The sequence below is a fragment of the Elgaria multicarinata genome, chromosome 18 (assembly GCF_023053635.1).
Source record: "Elgaria multicarinata webbii isolate HBS135686 ecotype San Diego chromosome 18, rElgMul1.1.pri, whole genome shotgun sequence".
Classification (NCBI taxonomy): Eukaryota; Metazoa; Chordata; class Lepidosauria; order Squamata; family Anguidae; genus Elgaria; species Elgaria multicarinata.
The window spans coordinates 11579565-11602945 of record NC_086188.1 but is presented as its reverse complement, the minus strand read 5'-3'; the positions used below and the strand labels follow the sequence as shown (position 1 = coordinate 11602945).

General features: G+C 45.3%; 1 protein-coding gene across 1 annotated transcript in view; it reads right to left on the bottom strand.

The window, feature by feature from the left end:
• LOC134410446 (protein HIRA) overlaps window positions 1-20888 on the bottom strand; it is a 50600-nt gene extending 29712 nt beyond the window's left edge. Inside the window, exons 1-9 of the mRNA XM_063143710.1 lie at window positions 20664-20888; window positions 11956-12018; window positions 11310-11420; window positions 9027-9117; window positions 8110-8204; window positions 7417-7512; window positions 5793-5953; window positions 3777-3944; window positions 649-762 (exon numbers count right to left, since the gene is read on the bottom strand). Coding sequence (XP_062999780.1) covers window positions 649-762; window positions 3777-3944; window positions 5793-5953; window positions 7417-7512; window positions 8110-8204; window positions 9027-9117; window positions 11310-11420; window positions 11956-12018; window positions 20664-20700 — 936 coding nt within the window. The 5' untranslated portion in view covers window positions 20701-20888. The remainder of the gene's footprint in view (window positions 1-648; window positions 763-3776; window positions 3945-5792; window positions 5954-7416; window positions 7513-8109; window positions 8205-9026; window positions 9118-11309; window positions 11421-11955; window positions 12019-20663) is intronic.
• Window positions 20889-23381: the final 2493 nt, after the last annotated feature.

Here is a 23381-nt window from a genome sequence, read left to right as displayed (position 1 = left end):
CCTTTGCCTCCAGGAATTTATCCACTCCCCTTTTGAAGCCAGCCAGATTGGTGGCCATCACTACATCTTGCAGTAGTGAGTTCCATAATTTAACTACGCGCTGCGTAAAGAAGCACTTCGTTTTATTTGTCCTGGATCTCCCACCAATCAGTTTCATGGGATGACCCCAGGTTCTAGTATTTTGAGAGAGGGAGAAAAATGTCTCCCTATGTGTGTATGTGTGTGGGCAGGGGGCGGTGTTAGGTAAATATGAACCCGACCCCAAAGTGACTAGAATTACTTAATTCCACCCCAGACATTTTGCTAGGAGGGGAGGCGGCTGCATGCATGAAACCCTGGCGAGCCGCTGCTAGTCAGTGTCGACAATACTGGGCTAGATGGACCCATGGCCTGACTCCGTATAAGGCAGTTTCCTATGTCCTTCTGTCCCAGATGGGAAGGTCAGATAGAGGGGGCTTCATGATTGTCACAAGGGCCGGCCAATCAGCACTCTGCACAGCCGACTTCTTGCAGAAATACAAGGAACCAGTTGCTTTCAAAAAGTTTGTACTTCTGTCCCCAAAGGGGTGATTTGCGGGCTCTTCTGGTCTTTACGTCTTCCCAAACCCTAGCCAGAGTGCGTCACCAAGAACAGAACGCTTTGCTTACCCAGACAGAGAGAGACCGATCTTTACTGCCAACCGCACAACAGCAATAAGGACAGCTAGGCTTGGTTGAGCTCCCATTCTTTTGCTTCTTTTTGAAGATTTTCGGATTGAATTTCTGAAAAGAAGGACCAAGATATTCTCTTAAAACTCATTAATTTAACAAGTCGGCTTAACGTTCAAGGGGTCAATCATATATTTTGACTCTCACCACAATGGCATATTAGACATGTAGCTAAATCAGCCTTCCTCAACCTGGGGCGCTCCAGATGTGTTGGACTGCATCTCCCAGAATGCCCCAGCCAGCTGGGGCATTCTGGGAGTTGTAGTTCAACACATCTGGAGCGCCCCAGGTTGAGGAAGGCTGAGCTAAATGAAGAAATTCAGTGTACTTAAGAGGCCTATTCTGCATATTTCTGGGATTCCTGTTTGTGTTGACTTTTAAAGCCCTAAATGGCTTGGGACAAGAGTATCTAATAATGACACATCTCCTGTATGTAGCTGCTCAGACCATTAGGCCATCTTCAGAGGCCGTCCTCCGGGTGCCCCCGTCAAAGGAAGCTAGGCGGGTGGGTACAAGAGAGAGGGCCTTTTCAGGGGTGGCACCGTACTTATGCAATAAACTCCCCAAAGCAGCTTGTCTGGCACCTACGTTGTTAATTTTTTGGCACCAGGCAAAGACCTTTCTTTTCTCCCAGGCGTTTTAAAGGCCTAGTTCTAGGTTATTGTGGCTGTCATTATCAAATCCTGTGCTGTTTATCCCTTTGCATGATATTGTGTTTTATTCTTTTAAATATTTGCATTGCATTTTATATTTTTAACTGTGCTTTAAAATGGCTTTTTAGTTTTTTAACGAGTTGCAATCTACCCACAGAACATCAGTTACTGGGTGGATTAGAAATGTACTAAATAAATTAATAAATATAAATAATTATTCGAGTGGAATGCAGAAATGTTAGTTTGGCTGTTACACGGCACATCTGCTCTCCTCCATGGAATTCCAATTGCGTGCCGGATTAGTAGGCCCAAACAGGGCTTTTTTCAGGACTTTAATCATTACTTGAAGTTATTTGTTATTTATTTATTTATTTATTGCATTTATATCCTACCTTTTCTCCTCCAGGGAACCCAAGTCATACATAATCCTCCTCCTCTCCATTTTTCTCCTCACAACAACAACGCTGTGAGGTAGGTTGGGCTGAGAGTCTGTGACTGGCCCAAAGTCACCCAGGGAGCCGAGTGGGGACTAGAACCCGGAACTCCTGACTCCCAGTCCAACATTCTAGCCACTACACCACACTGGCTCTCAACGGTCTCCTGTTTTAGTTACCTTCAAGCTATTCTGACTGCATTTAGGAAGGGGAGTAAGTTATTTATTTAATTTATATCCTCTTTTGTGCCAGAAAATGGCACTCATGGCAGCTAACAATAAAATACAAATTAAAAAGGAAGGAAAGGAAAGGAACCCCTCGTGCAAGCACTGAGTCACTACTGACTCTTGGAGGGACGCCAGCTTTCGCTGACGTTTTCTTGGCAGGCCTTATAGCGGGGTGGTTTGCCGTTGCCTTCCCTGGCCGTGATTACCTTTCCCCCAGCTAACTGGGTACTCATTTTACCGACCTCGGGAGGATGGAAGGCTGAGTCGACCCAAGCCGGCTGCCTGAAACCAGCTTCCGCTGGGATCGAACTCAGGCCGTGGGGAGAGTTTCAGCTGCAGAAACTGCTGCTTTACCACTCTGCGCCACATGAGGCTCGCAAATTAAAAACAAAACGTAAGAACAAAACATTAAGAACACAATTAAAAACACAAAAATAAGAAGAAATAAACAGCACCCAACCAAATGAAAGCCCCTTCAGCAACAAACCAGCTCACATGTCAAAGGCCTTCCTGAATAAGAACAGCTTTGTCTGGCAGTGGAAGGACAACTGAGAGGTCAACCAAGCCCCCAGAGCAGCCACTGAGAAGGCCCTGTCTCGCATCTCCATCAAGCGTGCCTCTGATGGTGATGGGACAAAGAGAAGGGCCTTCCTTGAAGATCTTAAAACTTGGGCAGGCTTAAATGGGAGAAGGTATCTGAGACGTAACAGACCCTTACACTACGCCCGTCGCATATACCCTTCTCAGGCCAAAGGGTTAATAAAAACCTTTCCCCTAGCTATGAGGGAAACAGGTTTAATATAGGATCTGCTCTAAATACACTGTGGGTATAATCTGGTGCGGGTGTTTAATAACTGTAAGTAAATAATGCCAAGCTGACACATGGTATTTGGTAGCTAACAAAATAATAAATGTATTGTTAATTAAAAACTTTAGATAAAAATCTATAATACTTTCAATCCTGCCTAATCTAAACTCTCCACACACCAACCACCTCACTCCCTTCACATCAATCCTAAATCCCTAGAATCCAAACTCTTCTTTAAACAACTCTCTCTCTCTCTCATCCCCCAAACTCGCATACCGTATTTCTTCGATTCTAAGATGCACTTTTCCGCCCATATAAACATCTCTAAAAACGGGGTGCGTCTTAGAATCGCGGGTGAGATTATTATTCTTAGAATCGAAGCTTTTTTTCTGTTGGTGGTACTGAAATTAGTGTGCGTCTTACAATCGATGGCGTCTTAGAATCAATGGTGTCTTACAATCGAAGAAATACGGTACCTCACAAACTCCCAACGCTCTCCTTATATTCTCCTTCCCATCTATTACATCATAAACCACACACACTCAGTTCTAACATTCCATACTTACCAGACATACTAATCTAGACATTTATTTATTTATTTATTTATTTGGAGTGTTTTTATCCCGCACCTCAGCCAAAAGGCTCTCGGAGCGGCTTACAATTTATCAATAAAGAAGACAGAAGACAGTCCCTATCCTCAGGCTTACATTCTAAAAAAGACACAACACACAAGGAAAAGGGGATGAGGAGGGAAGAGGGAGAAAATAAAAAGAAATTAAGGAGACTGTTTAGGTTGGTGGGAAGGCCCTGCTCCGTCCTCTCGTCTCCCAATGGAGGGACAAACCAACAGCTACTTCTTCTCCACAGGGTGAAGATGTTAGCAAGATAATCAATTGTGGGGTAACGCCACAGTACCTTGGTCCCACCACGGTCCCTGCCAACTTACCACCACTGTCACAGCTTTGCGATGGCCGACAAAATCCATGTTGGTTTTCCACCCGTCCCGCTCAATGATCTGCGCTGTAGGCCCAGAATTATTCATGGCGTGAGCGGAGACCAGATAGTGCCCGTCGGGGGACCAGCTGAGACGTAAAACGTGGGTCGTTCCACCACACTGGAAGTAAGATCAGGCCACAAAAACGAATTTTTTTTTCTGAGTTCACACCAACAAGGAAGTATGAAGGATAAAGCAGACCATCTTCAGCACCTCACTTTCAACATGTTATCTGTGACTGGTATCAATCGAGATTTCATTCACACATAAGCCTGCCGCCCAACCACACTATCTCCAAGACATTTTTTGTTTCATTTTTCATTTCAGCTTTTTGAACAATACAAATTAACATCCCAAAAATTAAAAAGGGGGAGTTGAAATAGGGACGGGGGACATAGGTCAAGATGTTTTGATCATGTATATTGTCGGGGAGGGGGAGAATAAGTACACTACGCTATGATGTCCAAGTGTCAAGAAAAGCTCCCCAAATTTTCTCGTATATATCTGTTTTGCACTCATATCGATACATTGCCAGTTTAAAAAAAGGAAAAGAAAAAAGAAAGGTCAGTGAGCTCAAATAATTACATTATTAGAATGTAAGCCTATGCGGCAGGGTCTTACTATTTTATTGTTTTACTCTGTACAGCACCATGTACATTGATGGCGCTATATAAATAATAATAATAATAATAATAATAATAACAAATCTTTAATCTGATGTTGTATGGAAGGCGATGACTTTTCCTTGCAGCATTGAAGCACCACGCGTTGGTATGTATACTGGCTCCAAGGCCTTTACGTGGGCAGTTTTTAACGAGTGTCTCCTGCAGTTTTTACTATTTAACTTCCTTATGTTACATATCACAAAGGAGCCCTGATGGTTGTGTGCTATCTCCAGTATTCGAGGCAGTAAGCCTGTGTGCACCAGTGGCTGGATCCTGGAATGGATCCTGGTTATGTTTTCCATTGCTTTGTTAATTGCTGAGGATCTGGAAGAACAGAGGACTCAGCAGAAACTTAAAGGTCAACTCTACACCTGGACATTGAGTATAATAATTCAATAATTGTCTAAGTGATTGTCTTCAATTAAGGGTTGCAAGGAGTTGCATCATTGTACAGGTTGTCTATAAAAGTAAATGTGTTTTGCATGTTCAGTATCTCTTCTGCGTCTGCTGCTTGTTCCCCATTACCACTTGATGTGTGCTGTATTGACTGACCGTTTGTAAGTATTTGTATCTGTACTGCCATAACTAAATTATATGTATTTGCCAGTAAAAAGGTTTGTTTTAACCTACAAGAATCTTTGCCTTAATTCATGTCTTTGCTGTCTCTTGGCTGAGAACCGCTGCATCCTCTGCTAGTTTCTGGAGGCCCAGACAGAGACTTAATACAAAAAGGTTATGTGCCAGAGTCCCAGTCTGTGCCATAACTAATCAGCTTTTATGCCATAACTCAACACCAGTTGCAGGGGAACATGGGTGGGAGGGTGCTGTTGCACTATGTCCCGCTTTTTTGTTCCCTGGTCAAAAGTGGTTTGGCCACCGTGTGAACAGTGTCCTGAACTAGATGGACCCTTGGTCTGATCCAGCAGGGCTCTTCTGATGTTCTTATGAGTCGGCACCTTGAATTGGCTTAGTTTTCTCTTCCCTCCCCTTCTCATATTCCTCTTGTATTGTGTCTTTCGGTCATAATTTTAAATCATAAGACACACACTGAGTGCATTGATAGCAAGGCAATATATAAATGCAGGCTGCAAATAAGTATGTCCAATACTGTTTCTTCTCAAAACAGCAAGAGTCAGCCGCCTTTCCTAAACAGCAAGGAAAGGTTCCAAGTATTCTGCCAGTTCTCAGGTTAGAAGCGGTAATATTTTAAATCCGCCGACAATGTCTGCTCATGAGATGACATATAAAGAGTTGCTATTCTTAGTTCTTGCGTTGTATCGCAAGACCGCTGACCGAGACATACCTCATCAAAAGGTTTGGTAATGCTGGTTTCTAGCTGCCAGTCCATGGTCCGCCACACCTTCAAGCTTCGGTCATCAGCTTGCGAGGCGATGTATTTCCCAACGGGATCCCACGTGAGCCCCTTAACCAAGCCAGAGTGACCCTTCAGAGTGGCAAGGATTTCTGCATTTAGCAAAGAGATAAAAACAGTACGTGGCGACTTTTAAGCGTTTCCGCAAACGATTTAATTTGAGAAAGCCAAGGGAGATTGAAGGGTTCCTTGCGAGCAGAATGTAGATAAAGATCTACTGGGAAGGCTCTGGGGGGGAATTGCAGTAGATCTCCTTCCTGAGATTTCTGAGGGCCTGGAGCCAGCACTGAAAGAGCAAGACGATTAAAAAGCAAACAAAAAAAAACCCCTAACTCTCTGCCATGTCAGGTCGTGTGCTAATTGCTTATTTCTCAGACTCAGGGCTCATCTACACCAAGCAGGATATTCCACTATGAAAGCAGTATATAAAAGGAAGGGGCGAAACTACTGCTTTATAGTGGTATTGAAGTGCACTGACAACTGTCGGAGCCCATGACACATCTACACCAAGCAGGATATAACACTATGAACATGGTATGAAAGCGGTATATGGTTCGTCTCAATGGGCCCCAACAGTTGTCAGTGCACTTCAGTACCACCATAAAGCAGTCGTGCGGCTCCTGCCTTTTATACACCGCTTTCATACCACTTTCATAGTGGAATATCCTGCTTGGTGTAGATGAGCCCTCAGTTTCGTCATCTGCTTCCCGTTTTAGAGTTGGGATAGGCAACCGAGTGCCTTCAAGATGTTTTAAACGACAACTCCCCCAAAACTCAAGTCAGCACAGCCAGTGGTCAGGGATTATGGGAACTGTAGTCCAAAATATCCAGAGGGCACCAGGCTGCGTATCGCGGTTTGAGAAGTTTGGGACTTCTCAAGTATTTGCATTAATAGAAGTATAGCTTCCAAATCACGTGAGGTACTGGTTCCTCTCTATTCGGCCCTGGTTAGGCCTCATCTAGAGTATTGTGTCCAGTTCTGGGCTCCACAATTCAAGAAGGATGCAGACAAGCTGGAGCGTGTTCAGAAGAGGGCAACCAGGATGATCAGGGGTCTAGAAACAAAGCCCTATGAAGAGAGACTGAAACAACTGGGCACGTTTAGCCTGGAGAAGAGAAGACTGAGGGGAGACATGATAGCACTCTTCAAATACTTAAAAGGTTGTCACACAGAGGAGGGCCAGGATCTCTTCTCGATCCTCCCAGAGTGCAGGACACGGAATAATGGGCTCAAGTTGCAGGAAGCCAGATTCTGACTGGACATCAGAAAAAACGTCCTGACTGTTAGAGCGGTATGACAATGGAACCAGTGACCTAGGGAGGTTGTGGGCTCTCCCACACTAGAGGCCTTCAAGAGGCAGCTGGACAACCATCTGTCAGGGATGCTTTAGGGTGGATTCCTGCATTGAGCAGGGGGTTGGACTAGATGGCCTTGTAGGCCCCTTCCAATTCTGCTATTCTATGATTCTATGACATCAAGGAGCAGCCATCAGCGAAACAGAGCAAACCACCTCTTCGCTGCTCGTAATACAGACCGCATGGAGCAACCCCATACCTGGGAATTTCACAGCATTCCAGATGACGACAGTGTTATCCACGCTGCAAGAAGCCAGCCACGCGTCATGAGGAGACCATGCCACGTCCATGACATCTGTATGGAATACAAAAAAACTCCTGTAAGATATATCCCCATAAGAACAGAATATTTTTTTTTTACCTGCCTTTTGCGTTCCAAGAAAAGTGCACAGTTTATCCCAACCTCCTACGTCAAAGTGTATTCAAGGTGGTTCACAACAAAACAAACGCAGGTCACAGAATACAAAACCGTAATTACAAAACAGACGTTTACCCCTTTGCCCAACTTCTATCACGATACCAGAAATCACCCCAGACCTGCCCTGTGGTTTTCGGACTGGTGGGGGGAGCCGATAATCGTAGAACTACGGCAGCTTTGTGTTTGCTGCTTTCTCTGCAATATTATTTGCAAGCTGCTGAAAATACAGAGCAAATGGGGCAGCTCAAGTGATCAGCTCGCATGGTTTGAGTCTTGATGGTTGCTGCCACTTATCCATCCTGCTGTGAGTACCTAAATTACTGGACTGAAAGCGTACAATGAGAAATAATGCCAGCTTCTCCAAGCAGCTCTTATCTAAACCAGGAAATGAACTTTGTCTTGACGGACCTTACTGTCAGATACCACATCAACGCAGTGTCATCAGACATCTTCCAGAGTTTCAAACACACTTACCACCTGAATGGCTCCGGAGAATGGAGACACACCTCCACTGTTCCACGTTAGCAAGTTTACTACTGGAACCGAACACTGTGCTAGGTCCGATGTACCTATTTTCAAGGCAAGAAAGAGAGTTACCACACACACACAAAGACAACAACAACCATGTTGCAGTATTCATTTGTACAACAGTACTTTATCAGTTTTAATCAACTTTAGCAGACACTGTTCCTCTCTACTCGGCCCTGATTAGGCCTCATCTAGAGTATTGCGTCCAGTTCTGGGCTCCACAATTCAAGAAGGACGCAGACAAGCTGGAGGGGGTTCAGAGGAGGGCAACCAGGATGATCAGGGGTCTGGAAACAAAGCCCTATGAAGAGAGACTGAAAGAACTGGGCATGTTTAGCCTGGAGAAGAGAAGACTGAGGGGAGACATGATAGCACTCTTCAAGTACTTAAAAGGTTGTCACACAGAGGAGGGCCAGGATCTCTTCTTGATTGTCCCAGAGTGCAGGATATGGAATAATGGGCTCAAGTTACAGGAAGCCAGATTCTGACTAGACATCAGGAAAAACTTCCTGGCTGTTAAAGCAGTACAACAATGGAACCAGTTACCTAGGGAGGTTGTGGGCTCTCCCACACTAAAGGCCTTCAAGAGGCAGCTGGACAACCATCTGTCAGGGATGCTTTAGGGTGGATTCCTGCATTGAGCAGGGGGTTGGACTCGATGGCCTTAGGGACCCCTTCCAACTCTACTAGTCTATGATTCTGTGAACCCTCTGCCCCTGTACAGAGAATTGAGGGTGGAAACATGATCAAGTTATCCAAACATGCTTTTAAAACAGAGCTTATAACAGGGGTAAGAGACAGGGAGCCATTCAGGGAGGCAAAGAGCACGGTTCAGTAGGTGGAGGGGCGGGGGAAGCACTTACGCCGCTCTCTTCCAAATCATGATGAGCTTGTCATCTCCTCCAGAAGCCAGATATATGCCGTTGTTTGACCATCGCACACAGTTCACACATGCTAGAACGAAATGTAATACAAAGCTTTAAACAACCCAATGAAAGAGCAGTACATTAAAAGGTTTAAAAACTAAACAAAAACAACATACAAATAAATCATAATTTACAGAACAGCAATACACTTGTCTGAATAGGTGGGAAAAGCAGCTAATGACGGAGCTAGGTGGGTCTCCCACAAGAGGGCGTCCTATAGCCTGGATGCCATTAAAGAAAAGGCCCCGTCATTTTGAATTCACCCACTGAACATCTGGTGGTGGTGGGACAAAGAGTAGATCATGGATGCTGATCTTGGCCAGGTTTGTGTAGGAGGAGGTGGGGCAAAATAAAAACTAAATCTTTACACCTGTCCTAAAGGTAAATGACCCAGCAAGCATTTTTCAATGCGAAGATTTCAGTGTGATAACTAAGGACCGTTTCTTTCCTTGCTATCCTGCCCGTCCACGAAGATGTTCAGAGGAGGCCCTTCTCTGAACACCATCAGTGAGAGAAATACACTATGTATGTACGAAGGAGAGGGCCTTCTCTGTCACCCCAATTTCGGAATGCTCTCAAAAGGTGTTATGATTGGTGCCAACTTTGTTTTCTTTTTGGCCTGGATTATCATAGAATCATAGAATAGTAGAGTTGGAAGGAGCCTAAAAGGCCATCGAGTCCAACCCCCTGCTCAATGCAGGAATCCACCCTACAGCATACCTGACAGATGGATTAAAAAGTCTTTTCACCCAGGCATTTGAACATAGCAATATTTCAATATTTTAGAATTTTACATTCCATTAATTTTTAAATTTAAATTTGTTTGGGTTGCTTTAATTTGTCTCTTCATGTGGAATTGTATGGTGTGCGTGTTTTCATATTGTTGTAATGTTGTGTATACCACCCTGGTATCCCTTTTGGATTAGGGGCGGTTTTAGAAATGAAGTAATAAAAAATTAGTTATTATTCAAATTGGAATGGCTTCTGTCTGGCACAGAATGTCCAGCCATGAGTCATTGTATTTGCTTCTTTTAAAATCTGCTTTAAGTGTTTTATTCTGTTTTTATTTTCATTTTATCTTGTACACCGCTCCGAAATTTTCAATGGGGAGCAGAATATAAATATTGTAAATAATAATAATAACAATAATAATAATAATAATACACTTGCCTGCATACATCAGAAAGGTATTTGTGAAAAGGGTAACAAGCAAAAGGAAAGAGGGGGGAGGTGGAAGAGGAGAGGACTTATTCATTTAACCCCAAACCATAGTTTGGCATAATATTTGAATTAACTCTTATAATATGAAATCCTTTGATATTTTTATTTGTCATATTTATACATCGCTCCCCATTCAAGAATTTTAGAGTGGCGAACAAACAGAGTAAAAGAAAAAAAAAACCCAGAATAAAAACAAATTAAAAATACATTATTAAAAGGGACAAACTGCAAATAAAACCACAGCTGGTCGTTAAGGGAAGGCTTCCTGGAACAACGTTTTCAGGAGGCACCAGAAGGAATACAAAGTTGGCACCTGCCTGACCTCCAGAGGCAGGGAATTCCATAGGAAGGGGGCCACCACACTGAAGGCTCTTCTCCTGGTGGACTCCTATCGAGTCATAGATCCACGTGGAACCACCAGGAACATGCCCTCAGATGACCTCAGTGACCGGGAAGATTGATATAAAGCCTTACACGGCTTGGGACCACAATACCTGACGGAACGCCTCTCCCGACGTGAATATACCCGTTCAACATCTAAGGTCCTCCTCCGGGTGCCTACTCCAAGAGAGGCTCGCAGTGTGGCAACGAGGGACAGGGCCTTTTCGGTGGTGGCCCCCAGACTATGTGGAATGATCTCTCTGACGAGGCTCGCCTGGCACCAACGCTGCTATCTTTCCGGCGCCAGGTTAAGACTTTCCTCTTTGCCCAGGCATATGGCGGCACATCTTAATCACCCACATGTTTAGTTTTTTAATGGTTTTTAATGCTTTATGTGTGTATATTCTGTGTTTCAGAGTTTTAAATTCTGTATACTTGTTTTTATTTCAATTTTAGAATTTCTGTAAACCGCCCAGAGATGTTTATGGGAGCGGTATATAAGTGTAATTAAAAAATAAAAAAATATTGGGGGAGAAGGCGTTTTTATGCAGTTAAAGCCCATGTTTCTTTCTATCAGTCCATACATTGTACCGACAAACCAGTTGAATTCTACAGTACCTAAATGATTGTCCATCTGACAAAGCATCTTGGGAACATTCTCGTTTTTTTCATCTTCCTCTTTGAGGACAGGAGCCATGTTCCATATCACAACCTTCCCAGAATCCTGTCCTAAGGGCAGAGAGAAATCAACACACAATTTAGAGAATTGCATAGTTATTCCCACAGATCACAATTAAATGTACAGTAAAACAAATGTACAGTAAAACAAAGAAAGGACATAAGTTAGAGAACGTTATTAAATCACACATTTTAAATTATGCCGAGCAATGTCATGTTTATTTTAAACTAACAAAATGCCCTCTGTTACGGCAGGCAGAGTTCACGCGTAAAGGGCCTATATGAGTCTTGGGGAGATCAGGCAATTATACCACTGCAGCTTTTTGCTACAAACCATGGTTTGTTCGATCGTCTTGTCAGACAAATCCTGGGCAGTGCAACAAACCCCGGGTTAACAAAACCATGGGTTGGCATTATGTGTGAACCAGGCTATTGCAACAGGTGTCATTCAAGCAAACGCATACCCACAACTACAACTACCTTATTTAATACTGCATTTTAAAATATTCCGATTATTTCATTTCCAGAGAACCAGTGATCAACCGGGATACAGAGCTTTCAAAAGAGGATCTATCGACAGGCGTACCTTGTCCTCCAGTTGCAAACTTGGTCCCATCTGGATGAATGTCAACTGAAAATATTGGCTTGCCTGAAAAAGCAGTAAGAGAAACAGAGTCTTGTGAGCTGAGATTCCTTTTTCCACAATGTACCAAGTTACACATAAATATATTTAGGCAGAGTGGTAAAGCAGCAGTTTCTGCAGCTGAAACTCTCCCCACGGCCTGAGTTCGATCCCAGCAGAAGCTGGTTTCAGGCAGCCGGCTCAGGTTGACTCAGCCTTCCATCCTCCCGAGGTCGGTAAAATGAGTACACAGCTAGCTGGGGGAAAGGTAATAACGGCCGGGGAAGGCAACGGCAAACCACCCCGCTATAAGGCCTGCCAAGAAAACATCAGCGAAAGCTGACGTCCCTCCAAGAGTCAGTAATGACTCAGTGCTTGCACGAGAGGTTCCTTTCCTTCCTTTTCCACCAATTGATGCTCTACTATCGTATAGTGCAGTCCAAGCCAATAGCAAGTTGCTCCATCGTTCTGAAAAATAAAATAATTTCAGCATTGGACTGGAGTGCAACGTTGCCCCGATCACAATTCTCAGTCTTATCTTATTTTTGAAAACAGCAATACGAAAACATATTGTGCTTTCTCCCATCTTAAGGACCCAGTGGGACATAAATTCAATTAAGCATAATTGATGGTACTGAGACCCTTGGGCTGAGCATCCGTTAGAAATGGAAGGTTACCGGCTCTACCGTAGAACACATGCTTCGCATGCAGAAGGTCCCTGGTTCAATCCCCGGCACGTCCAGGTAGGGTTGAAAAAACAAACTCCTGACTGTAACTCTGGAGAGCCGCTGCCAGTCAGTGTCAGCAATACTGGGCTCGATGAAACAACGGTCTGACTAAGTATAACGTAATTTCCTATTTCCCTACGATTAATGAGAACGACACCTGATTTGGTTTTGTGAATACACTACAGAAGAGTAAAGCAGACTTTGGGCTTGTGGGATAAACTTAGTTTTTTATTAGAGTCCTGAGAGCTACCAACCAGAGCCTGGTGCAAAAGACATACACCTAGATTACGTACACCAGCTTTGCATGTGCTGCCAGACCTCCATCCATTGCACTCATCTTTTTGTCCCTGGCTTTTCATCCCAGCCCACACCCTAGGAACACAGGAAGCTGCCATAATACCATGGTTGAATGTTCAAGATGGCCCCCAGCATGCATTGCAACCCACCATGGCTTATATAAGTCATGGTGGGCTGTGGTGATTGGGGGAATCGCCCCATTGAATCAGACCATCAGTTCATCTAGTCCAGTATTGTAAACGCCGAACTAAATGGGGCTTTCTTCTGAACAGACATGTTTGGGGTTGCGCAATAAGAAATCTTTCCACAATGCCCTAAAATTCTTTGGATCGGTTATAGAATCATAGAATAGCAGAGTTGGAAGGGGCCTACAAGGCCATTGAGTCCAACCCCCTGCTCAATGCAGGAATCCACCCTAAAGCATCCCTGACAGATGCTTGTCCAGCTGCCTCTTGAAGGCCTCTAGTGTGGGAGAGCCCACAACCTCCCTAGGCAACTGATTCCATTGTCGTACTGCTCTAACAGTCAGGAAATTTTTCCTGATGTCCCGGAAACATTGCCTGCTGTTAGCCATCACTAGTCCTCTTGCATAAGAACGTAAGAAGTACCACGCTGGATCAGACCGAGGATCCATCTAGCCCAGCACTCTGTTCACACAGTGGTCAACCAGCTGTCGAACAGGGACCCACAAGCAGGACGTGGTGCAACAGCACCCTCCCACCCATGTTCCACAGCAACTGGTGCATACAGGCTTACTGCCTCGGATACTGGAGGTAGCACATAGCCATAAGGGCTAGTAGCCCTTGATAGCCGTCTCCTCCAGGAATTGATCCAACCCCCCTTTAAAGCCATCCAAATTGGTGGCCGTCACCGCATCTTGTGGCAGTGAATTCCGTAAGACTGTGAAAGAAGCTTTGGCCATTTTATGGAATGCCTTATCTTCCCAGGATTTGAGTATCTAGTAGTAGATGATGAAATAATGCGGTAAACAGACAGAGAATAGTAAGATAAGGAATGGGACATGCAGCACGTTCTCATAACATATTGTTTACAAACCTACCCAAACTAACTAAATAGCTTTGAGAAGGTCTTTTAGCTTCTAGCAGAACTTTGCCCTTAGGTTTCCTTCCAGCACCAGGAGGTGACGGAAGAAGTTTGAAAATATTTTGCTCTCTCTTGGGGACAAGTACATACCAAAGCTTCCCCTGCCCGCCCCGCCCCCCAAGTAAGTGGCATGCAACACCACTTGAGGACCTTCCCCTAAGGCATTTGTAAAGATCACGGTGTTTATTATAAACAAACACTATCATAATTTTTTTTTAAATTCCCCTTCTGGTTTTGTTGCTAGCCGAGATATTTTTCTTTGAGTATTCGTCCTTATACTGAAGCAGGCAAGCAAAATGACCCCAAAACCTCCTGAGCATAGAGAATTGCTTGGGGGAAAAGGAGAATTCTAAAGATTCAAATGTAAGTGAGGCAGGTGGTGAAGCAGGAAGTGAGGCAGGTGGCTATTAGGAGGAGGGCTTTCTCCGCTGTGACACCCCGGTTGTGGAATGAACTCCCCAGAGAGGTCCGCCTGGCGCCTACACTGTACTCCTTTCGTCGCCAGCCGAAGACCTTTTTATTCTCCCAGTATTTTAACACTTAATTTTAACTTAAATCTAAATTTTACTGTTCTAACTCTGTATTTTAATCTTATATCAATTTTGCTGCGTGATTTTATCCTGGTTGTGCTTTTGATACTGTATTTTGTATTTGCGCTTTTAACCTGTTGGTTGTTTTATTACGGTTTTAATTTTTGTGAACCGCCCAGAGAGCTTCGGCTATTGGGCGGTATAAAAATGTAATAAATAAATAAATAAATAAATAAAGACATTCACGGCACAATCCTACGTATGTTTATACCGACGGATACCGGACACAAATTACATCAAGGGTATACGAATGAAATATTCAAATTGGTCACAACTCTGCTGCTTACATTTAAACCTACATGCATCTAGAACATTTGCACACCTCAAAACATCTGCCTCTCTCTGTTGGAGGCATCCCGTGCATGAACCTAGTATTTGAACACTTTGGGGAAAGTACTGTATGTCTCTAATGCCACTTAATGTATTGTATTTCCATCCCTTTTTTAAATTAAAGCAGTTGATCACTGGATGGACTAATATACACCCTCATTTCCTTCTGCCATCATTTTACAGTAAGGTCTGGTAGCCAAGTACCCTGCAATTAGCATTCTTATGAACTAGTTGCCTAGTTATAGCACTTTCTCCTAATGACAGCTTGCCTCGGTTTGGAATGTTTGTGTAGCTCGGGCCGAAATGCTTGCTACAATCCAGGCCACCGCGATGTAGCCCAAGGGTGCTCGTACACATACTTCACACTGCACAAGTCCCAACCGCAGAAAAAGAATTGTGCTGCAGGATCTGGTCTTGACTCTGTTCTCCTCCTTCTTCCCTGAAGTCAAGATCAACTGCCCCAAGGCACACGTTCCAAAATACTACGACCTCCTTTGCTTCTCCTGACGTTGTTTTCACAATTACCCAGGGCTCATCTACACCAAGCAGATATTGCACTATGAAAGTGGTACGAAAGCAGTATATAAAATGCAGGAGCCACACGACTGCTTTATGGTGGTACTGAAGTGCACTGACAACTGTTGGGGCCCATGACGCATACCATATACCGCTTTCGTAGTGTTATATCCTGCTTGGTGTAGATGTGTCATGGGCCCCAACAGTTGTCAGTGCACTTCAGTACCACTATAAGGCAGTAGTGTAGATCCTGCAGTGCACTTCTATATCACTATAAAGCAGTCGTGTGGCTCCTGCCTTTTACATACTGCTTTCATATCGCTTTCGTAGTGGAATATCCTGCTTGGTGTAGATGAACCCCAAGCTTCCTCCCTTTGGAGGGGTTGTAGTGAGACTCTACCTGCAGGACACTGGGGAAAGCCAACAAAATTCAGGAATGGTTTTCTAAGTATGGCAAATAGCTCTGGCAGTAAAAAAAACCCAAAACACTGTGTCCATTAAAAGCAGACTGGTGCATGGAGGAGGTATTAACCGGGAATATTTCCTTGAAATATTTCCTGTGTGACAATCTTTCAAGTATTTGAGACAGTGTTGATCAAGTTAAAGTGATGATCAAGTTAAAGTTCTATATTTGCTCTCAGATGCTGACAAATTTGTGACAGAGTTGCGAGATTCGCAGTGGCTGCCCAAAAGTTGAGAAGAAGATTCATAGAGATCGATAGGGTGAACTGTAATGATGAAATTTAACATGAAGTTTTAATATATCAGTAGTATTAACTTTTACACATTTATGGACCTTTTAATGTAAATTCTTAGTGCCTTTTATTTTAATTCTTCATATTAAAATGAACTTTTAATTTTAAAAGTGGGCTTCATTGGCTGCCAGTCCAAGTCTGGGCCCAATTCAAAGTGCTGGTATTAACATTTAAAGCCCTAAACAGCTTGGGGCCAGGCTATCTGAAGGAACGTCTCCTCCCATATGTACCTGCCCAGACCCTAAGGTCATCCTCAGGGGTCCTTCTCTGCGAACCCCTGCCAAAGGAAGTGAGGCAGGTGGCTACCAGGAGGAGGGCCTTCTCTGCTGTGGCACCCCGGCTGTGGAATGAGCTCTCTAAGGAGGGTCACTTGGCACCTACATTATATTCTTTTAGACGCCAGGTGAAGACCTTTTTATTCTCTCAGTATTTTAACAGTCTATAAATTAATTTTAACTCTGCTGTTTTAACTTTGTATTTTAAATCTGTATTTTTGCATTGCTGCTGCTTTTATCTTGGTTGTGCTTTTATATTGTATTTTAAATACAATACTTCTTTGCACTGTAGAGTTTTTGTGTGCTTACCTGTATTGCATCTGTAAAGTTGATATGACCATGATGGTTGAAACAACAAATAAACAAACAAGTATTTGAGGAGGGCTCTCATCTCACTCCTCAGCCTTCTCTTCTCCAGGCTAAACATGCCCAGTTCTTTCAGTCTCTCCTCATAGGGCTTTGTCTCCAGACCCCTGATCATCCTCGTTGCCCTCCTCTGAACCTGTACATTGACACACAACTGGATGTGTGTGAGCTGTCCATTGTGCCAGGCAATGTATGTGGCCATGTATGCCCCTTCTTGACCTGATTCACCCCTTGCCCGTTTAACAGAACTGCCTACTACTTTTCAACCTGTGTGCATTTTGTGCAAAAATTAATAACGGAAAGGTGATGAAGGCCTACAAGCTCACTCCCACTAAAGGAGTAAGATAAGAAAAACCACCAGCAAATCCTATGAAGAACCTTTCCAGCACAGAATTATTCCACTGCTGTGTAAACACAGGGCTTGCATATCCTTCTGTGACAATTAAAAGTAGATTAGCAGATACAAAAGGGGGTCCTCTACAGCAAGTAGGCAAAAGAACACTATCAGAGCAAGAGGAGAAAAGAGCAAAAGTTTCAGCCTGCGTGGTCTATTTTTTTCTTTTGAATCCCCCATGGTCCACCGACGTGTTTTGAATGTATAAAACAAGACCACGTCACTGATAAAAACGAGGTGTTCCAAACTCACATTTATAGTCTGCATGTCATACCTGGGCCCCCAGTACACAGTCTGAAGGCACATGATGAAGGAACCTAGATGACATAAGCAGGACTGGGCAGCATCTGGACAGACACTTGCTTGTGAACACTATCCACACCCCCATGAGCTCCATGACGGAAGGAAGGCAAGGTAGAAATGCCCTAAATAAATACATCGCGCTATTCCAAAAACATTTTTTAAAGCCATGCTAGTCTATTAAAAAAAATGCAGTCTTTCTCTCTCCAAACTAGAAAATTGTGTAGTAGCAAAGAACGCAGTCCTCGTATAACGTGTTTTAAATGGTATCATTTTCCCCGTCATTGGCTAAAACACCTACATTTACCAATCCATTTTCAGAATTGTTACATTTTTGCTGTTTGGAAACCATGAAATTTGTGTTACCTCTAAACAGGGCAACACAACATATGATTCAGATAAGATACTGATACAGTCTATGCTTTTAGCATTATTAATACGTTATCTTCATCGTCAGCAACTTTGCCTGCCTCGATTCAAAAGCTACAAGCAACAAATCTCTAAACTGCTATAACACTACAAGGAGAAATACAAAATATAAGAGGAGCCGAGCTGGATCAGTTGAAAGGTCCAGTTAATCTAGCATCCTGTTTTCTACAGTGGCCATCCAGATGCCTTTGGGAAGCCACCAGCAGGGTAAAAATGGTCCAAACTAGAGACGCCAACTTGTGCATCTTGGAAACGAGTCTGTTTTCCTATCAATCGTCCATAGTATACTTGGCTCCACAACTCATCCTTTTCATGGAGACTGCAGCACTATAATGAAGTTCCCAAGTAGTTCTCAACTGGGGGGCATTAAATAAATTTGCCCCAGAGGCCACGGCTTTTTGCCCTAAATGATTTTCAAGTATTCAGTATTCAGAAAGGGTCAAGTAAATTCACCCGACCCAGCATTAAGTAGAATAGTCACTGGTGGAGATGAGTCCTTCACCAGAGTTATTTTAGACATACACCTTCTGTCCAGTCAAATGGGGCTCTGAACATTCCTAAATACCAAATAGCGGCACCAGCGTATCTCTGCAAACCATCAGGAAAGACGATATTTCTGAGACAGGTAAGTGATACGGCATCCAGGTGAACTTTTGCAGTACATGGTGGGCGGAGTGGACAGGTGAGCAGCTAAATTACTGACCCGTCTCTTCAAACACAGGACTATCTCCACACTGAATAAATGAAGGAACACAGACCCAAAGGTGAATCTGTATGTGGAGGTTTTAGATAATTTATTTTAAGGGTTTTAATCTTTCTAAACCAGCCAGAGAGCTCTGGTTAGTGGGCGGTATAGAAATATAACAAATGAAATGAAAGCCCAAATTAAATGTAATTTACCCCAAGGGCCAGCTGCAAAACTCTTACTTGCATCAATGCTGCATGCAAAGAACATAAAGTTTAAGGGTGTAATCCTATGCATGTTCAGACAAAAAAAAAAAAGTTCTACAACTTCCAGCAAAATGTGTGGCTCCCATGCATGTAGCCGCTGCTATGTACCCTGGATGTAACACACACAGTAAGAAGCATTTAAAATGCCAAGCTCCCTCTCTTCTGTTTAATGGCTTTCCTCATGTTCAGTGTTCAGAATTCAGTGAAGCTTACTTCTGCAGGCAATGCTCAGGAATATAATATAAGTGAGCCTGTTGCAGGGTGTGTGTGTGGGGGGGGGCATAATGTGCTAGAGCACCTCAGCGATGTGAGAGGCACTCAACACATGCTCAGTGGTCCTTTGTTTCTTGGGTCCCAGGACCCAAGTTTTAAAACACTGACATTGAAGAGCTCTGTCAGTCGCAATAGACAACACTGCAGAGACCGGTTGTCTAACTTAACTGCCCCCTCATTAGAGGGGGGTGGAATGTCCTGTGTGAGTGTAATGAGGAAAGGGGCCTTCTGCATATGCTCAGAGGCCTTCAGAGATAGCCCAATGCAACCTGACTCACTGTAGGGCAGTTTTATAGGACTGTACATGGGGAAAGTCCTACACCTGCTTCACACAGTAAGTGTGCAGGGTATGTGCTACAGATTACTCAGTGATGAAGGGACACTCTGCATATGTCCCACCACCATCTTAGGAAAGGGGCTCTATACAAATGCTCAGAGACTTCCAGAAGCAGACCAACGGCCTGTCCAAATGTAAGAGAGATTCAAGGGAGCGTGTCCTGGAAAAGACCCCTACCCCAACCTTCTCCAAGTGAGCACCCGTTAGAAGTGCTGAACTAAAACTCCCAGGTGTTCAGAGCTGTAGCCCAACACATCTGGAGGGCAGGTGGTTGAGAAAAATTGCCCAACCTTCACTGCGGGAAAAATAAAAGGGGGCACTCTGCACATGCTCAGAGGCATCCCCCTGGGCTTCTTCAGGGTCTGAGAGCAAAAAACATCAAGGGGTGCACTCTGCACATGCACATTCAAACTTCGCCTCCCTCTCCCTTCTTATGAGCCCAGCGGAGCTCTCTGCACATGCTCAGAGCTACCCCCAGAACCTGACAGAGAATTGCACACAGGCCCAGAGCAACTTCAGGACCTGAGAGCAAAAAGTCCCAACGAACAGGGGGAGTGTGCCTGGGCAGAATGTGGAAACTCTGCCTCTCTCCGCTTCCTGGGGAGCCCGGTGGGGGCCTCTGCATACGCTCAGAGACACCTCGGAACCTCACAGCGGACCGCACATATGCCCAGAGCTTCTTCAGGGCTCGAGATTAAAACCAAAACCAAAAAACACACACCATACAAACAGGAGCGCACTCTGCATATGCATGCCCCAAGCTTAGCCTCCGCCCCCTTTCTGGGCAGCCTGGCAGAGGCCTCTGCCCATGCTCAGAGACGCCCCTGCAACCCGACAGCACCTGCCCAGAGCATCTTCCGCGCCGGAGAGCCACGAACAGCCGCGCGCTCTGCACATGCACGCCCCAACTCAGCTTGCCTCCCTCCCCTCCCTGGGAGGCCCCGGCGGAAGACTCTGCACACGCTCAGAGGGCCCGCTGCTGCTGCTGCTGCTGCTCCCTTTCCTCCCGCGCCCCGCAGCGGCTCACCATTGTGGTTGACCCAGGTCGGCTTCAGGAGCTTCATTTTCCTCCTCCTCCTCTTCGCCCTTCTCCTCCTCCGCCTCCTCCTCCTCCTCCTCCCCGCCTGGCTGGGGCGCCTGGGCCTCCGTGTTGAGGACGGCTGCGGGTCGGGGCAGGCGCTGCTCGGCGAGGCTGCGAAGGCAGGCGGAGGAGGGCCGGCGAGGGCTGCCTCCGCCCGGGAAGGGCTCCTGCTCCTGCTGCTGCCGCTGCTGGCCTCGGAGCCGGTGCCCCAACGCCAGGGGCTGCGGCTGCTGCTACCGCCCGCCGCCCGTCCCCGTCCAGCCAGCCGCTGCCCGCCGCCCGTCCTCGTCCCCGTCCTCCTCCTCCTCCTCCTTCTTCTCTCCCTCCTCACGGCAGCAGCTCCATCCCTCTCGCCCGCCCCGCCAGCCGCTGCCACCCCTGCTGCCTCCACCGCCCGGCCGCATCCCCCGCTCCCGGCGGCTCCCCGGCAACGCCGGAAGTCAGCGGAGGGCAACGACCTAAGCGGCCCGGCGGGAAACAAGGGGCGACGCCCAGAGAGAGGGAGAGAGGTTGAGGACGAGGCCGGCTCCGGCGGCGGAGCAGAAGCCGGGCGCTGTGGTGGTGGTGGCGGCAGTGGAGGAGGAGCAGCAGCTGGAGGAGAAGGCTATGACTGGCTACCAGCCCCGATGGCTGGGGGCTACCTCCAGTATCCCAGGAAGTCAGCCTGTCTGCACCAATTGCTGGGGAACATGGGTGCGTGGGTGGGTGGGTGCTGTTATTATTATTATTATTATTATTTATTTATTTATTTATTTACTTATTTAGCACCATCAATGTACATGGTGCTGTACAGAGTAAAACAGTAAATAGCGAGACCCTGCCACATAGGCTTACAATCTAATAAAACCATGATAAAACAATAAGGAGGGGAAGAGAAAGCAAACAGGCACAGTGTAGGGTAAACAGGCACTGGGTAGGGTAAACAGGCACAGGGTAGGGTAAACAGGGACTGGGTAGGGTAAACAGGCACAGGGTAGGGTAAACAGGGACTGGGTAGGGTAAACAGGGACTGGGTAGGGTAAACAGGCACTGGATAGGGTAAACAGGCACAGGGTAGGGTAAACAGGGACTGGGTAGGGTAAACAGGGACTGGGTAGGGTAAACAGGCACAGGGTAGGGTAAACAGGGACTGGGTAGGGTAAAACTAACAGTATAAAGTCAGAACAAAATCAAGTTTTAAAAGCTTTAGGAAAAAGAAAAGTTTTTAGCTGAGCTTTAAAAGCTGCGGTTGAACTTGTAGTTCTCAAATGTTCTGGAAGAGCGTTCCAGGCGTAAGGGGCAGCAGAAGAAAATGGACGAAGCCGAGCAAGGGAAGTAGAGACATGTTGCACCCATGTCCTGCTTTGTGGGTCCCCTGGCCAACACGGATGGATGGCCGCTATAATTATTATTATTATTATTATTATTATTATTATTATTATTATTATTATTTCTTACCCGCCTCTCCCTTTGGATCGAGGCGGGGAACAACATTAGAACAGGAATCAATACATCTTAAAAAATCATGATTTAACATTGATCTGGGTAGGCCTGCCGGAAAAGGCTAGTCTTTAAAGCTGCCTTAAAATCACACATAGTGTTAATTTTACGAATCTCCTTCGGCAGGCCATTCCACAATCTGGGGGCGACAGAAGAAAAGGTAGGTAGGGTGTAATTTAGTAAGCTATGGTAGGGTGGCCCTATGAAAAGGAGGACAGGGCTCCTGTATCTTTAGCAGTTGTATTGAAAAGGGAAATTCAGCAGGTGCCATTTGTATATATGCAGAACCTGGTGAAACCCCCTCTTCATCACCATGGTTAAAGTGCAGGAGCTATACTAGAGTGACTAGATTTGAAAGAGGGCAGGGCACCTGCAACTTTTAACTGTTGTGATGAAGAGAGAATATCACCAGGTTCTCCATATATACAAATGACACCTGCTGAAATTGCCTTTTCTATGCAACTGTTAAAGAGCAAGGAGCCCTGTTCTCCTTTTTATAGGGTCACCCTACTCTATGGTGCTGGACTAGATGGACCCTCGGTCTGATCCAGCAGGGCTCTTCTTATGTTCTTAATGTTCCTCCTCAAGGGGGTTCTCAGTTATCCATAAAGGACATAAAAAGAGCCCTGCTGGATCAGACCGAGGGTCAGAGAATCATAGAATAGTAGAGTTGGAAGGGGCCTCTAAGGCCATCGAGTCCAATCCCCCTGCTCAATGCAGGAATCCACCTCAAAACATCCCTGACAGGTGGCTGTCCAGCTGCCTTTTGAAGGCCCCTAGTGTGGGAGAGCCCACAACCTCCCTAGGTCATTGGTTCCATTGTTGTACTGCTCTAACAGTCAGGACGTTTTTCCTGATGTCCATACGGAATCTGGCTTCCTGTCACTTGAGCCCATAACTCTCCTCCCTCTGCATCAAAAAACCACAGTACTAATCAATGGAAGTTGCCTTTTTCTGGCTTTACCATGCAGGAGAAAGAATAGTCCAGCACTCTGTTCACCCAGCAGCCAACCATCCACAAGCAGGATACGGTGCAACAGCACCCTCCCACCCATGTTCCTCAGCAACACATAATTTTGTACACCTCTCTCAGGTCTCCCCTTAGCCTCTTTTTCTCCAAGCTGAACAACCCCACCTGTTGCAACCTTCCCTCATAGTGCAAGTGGGGGAAAGAGGTACTGTTCA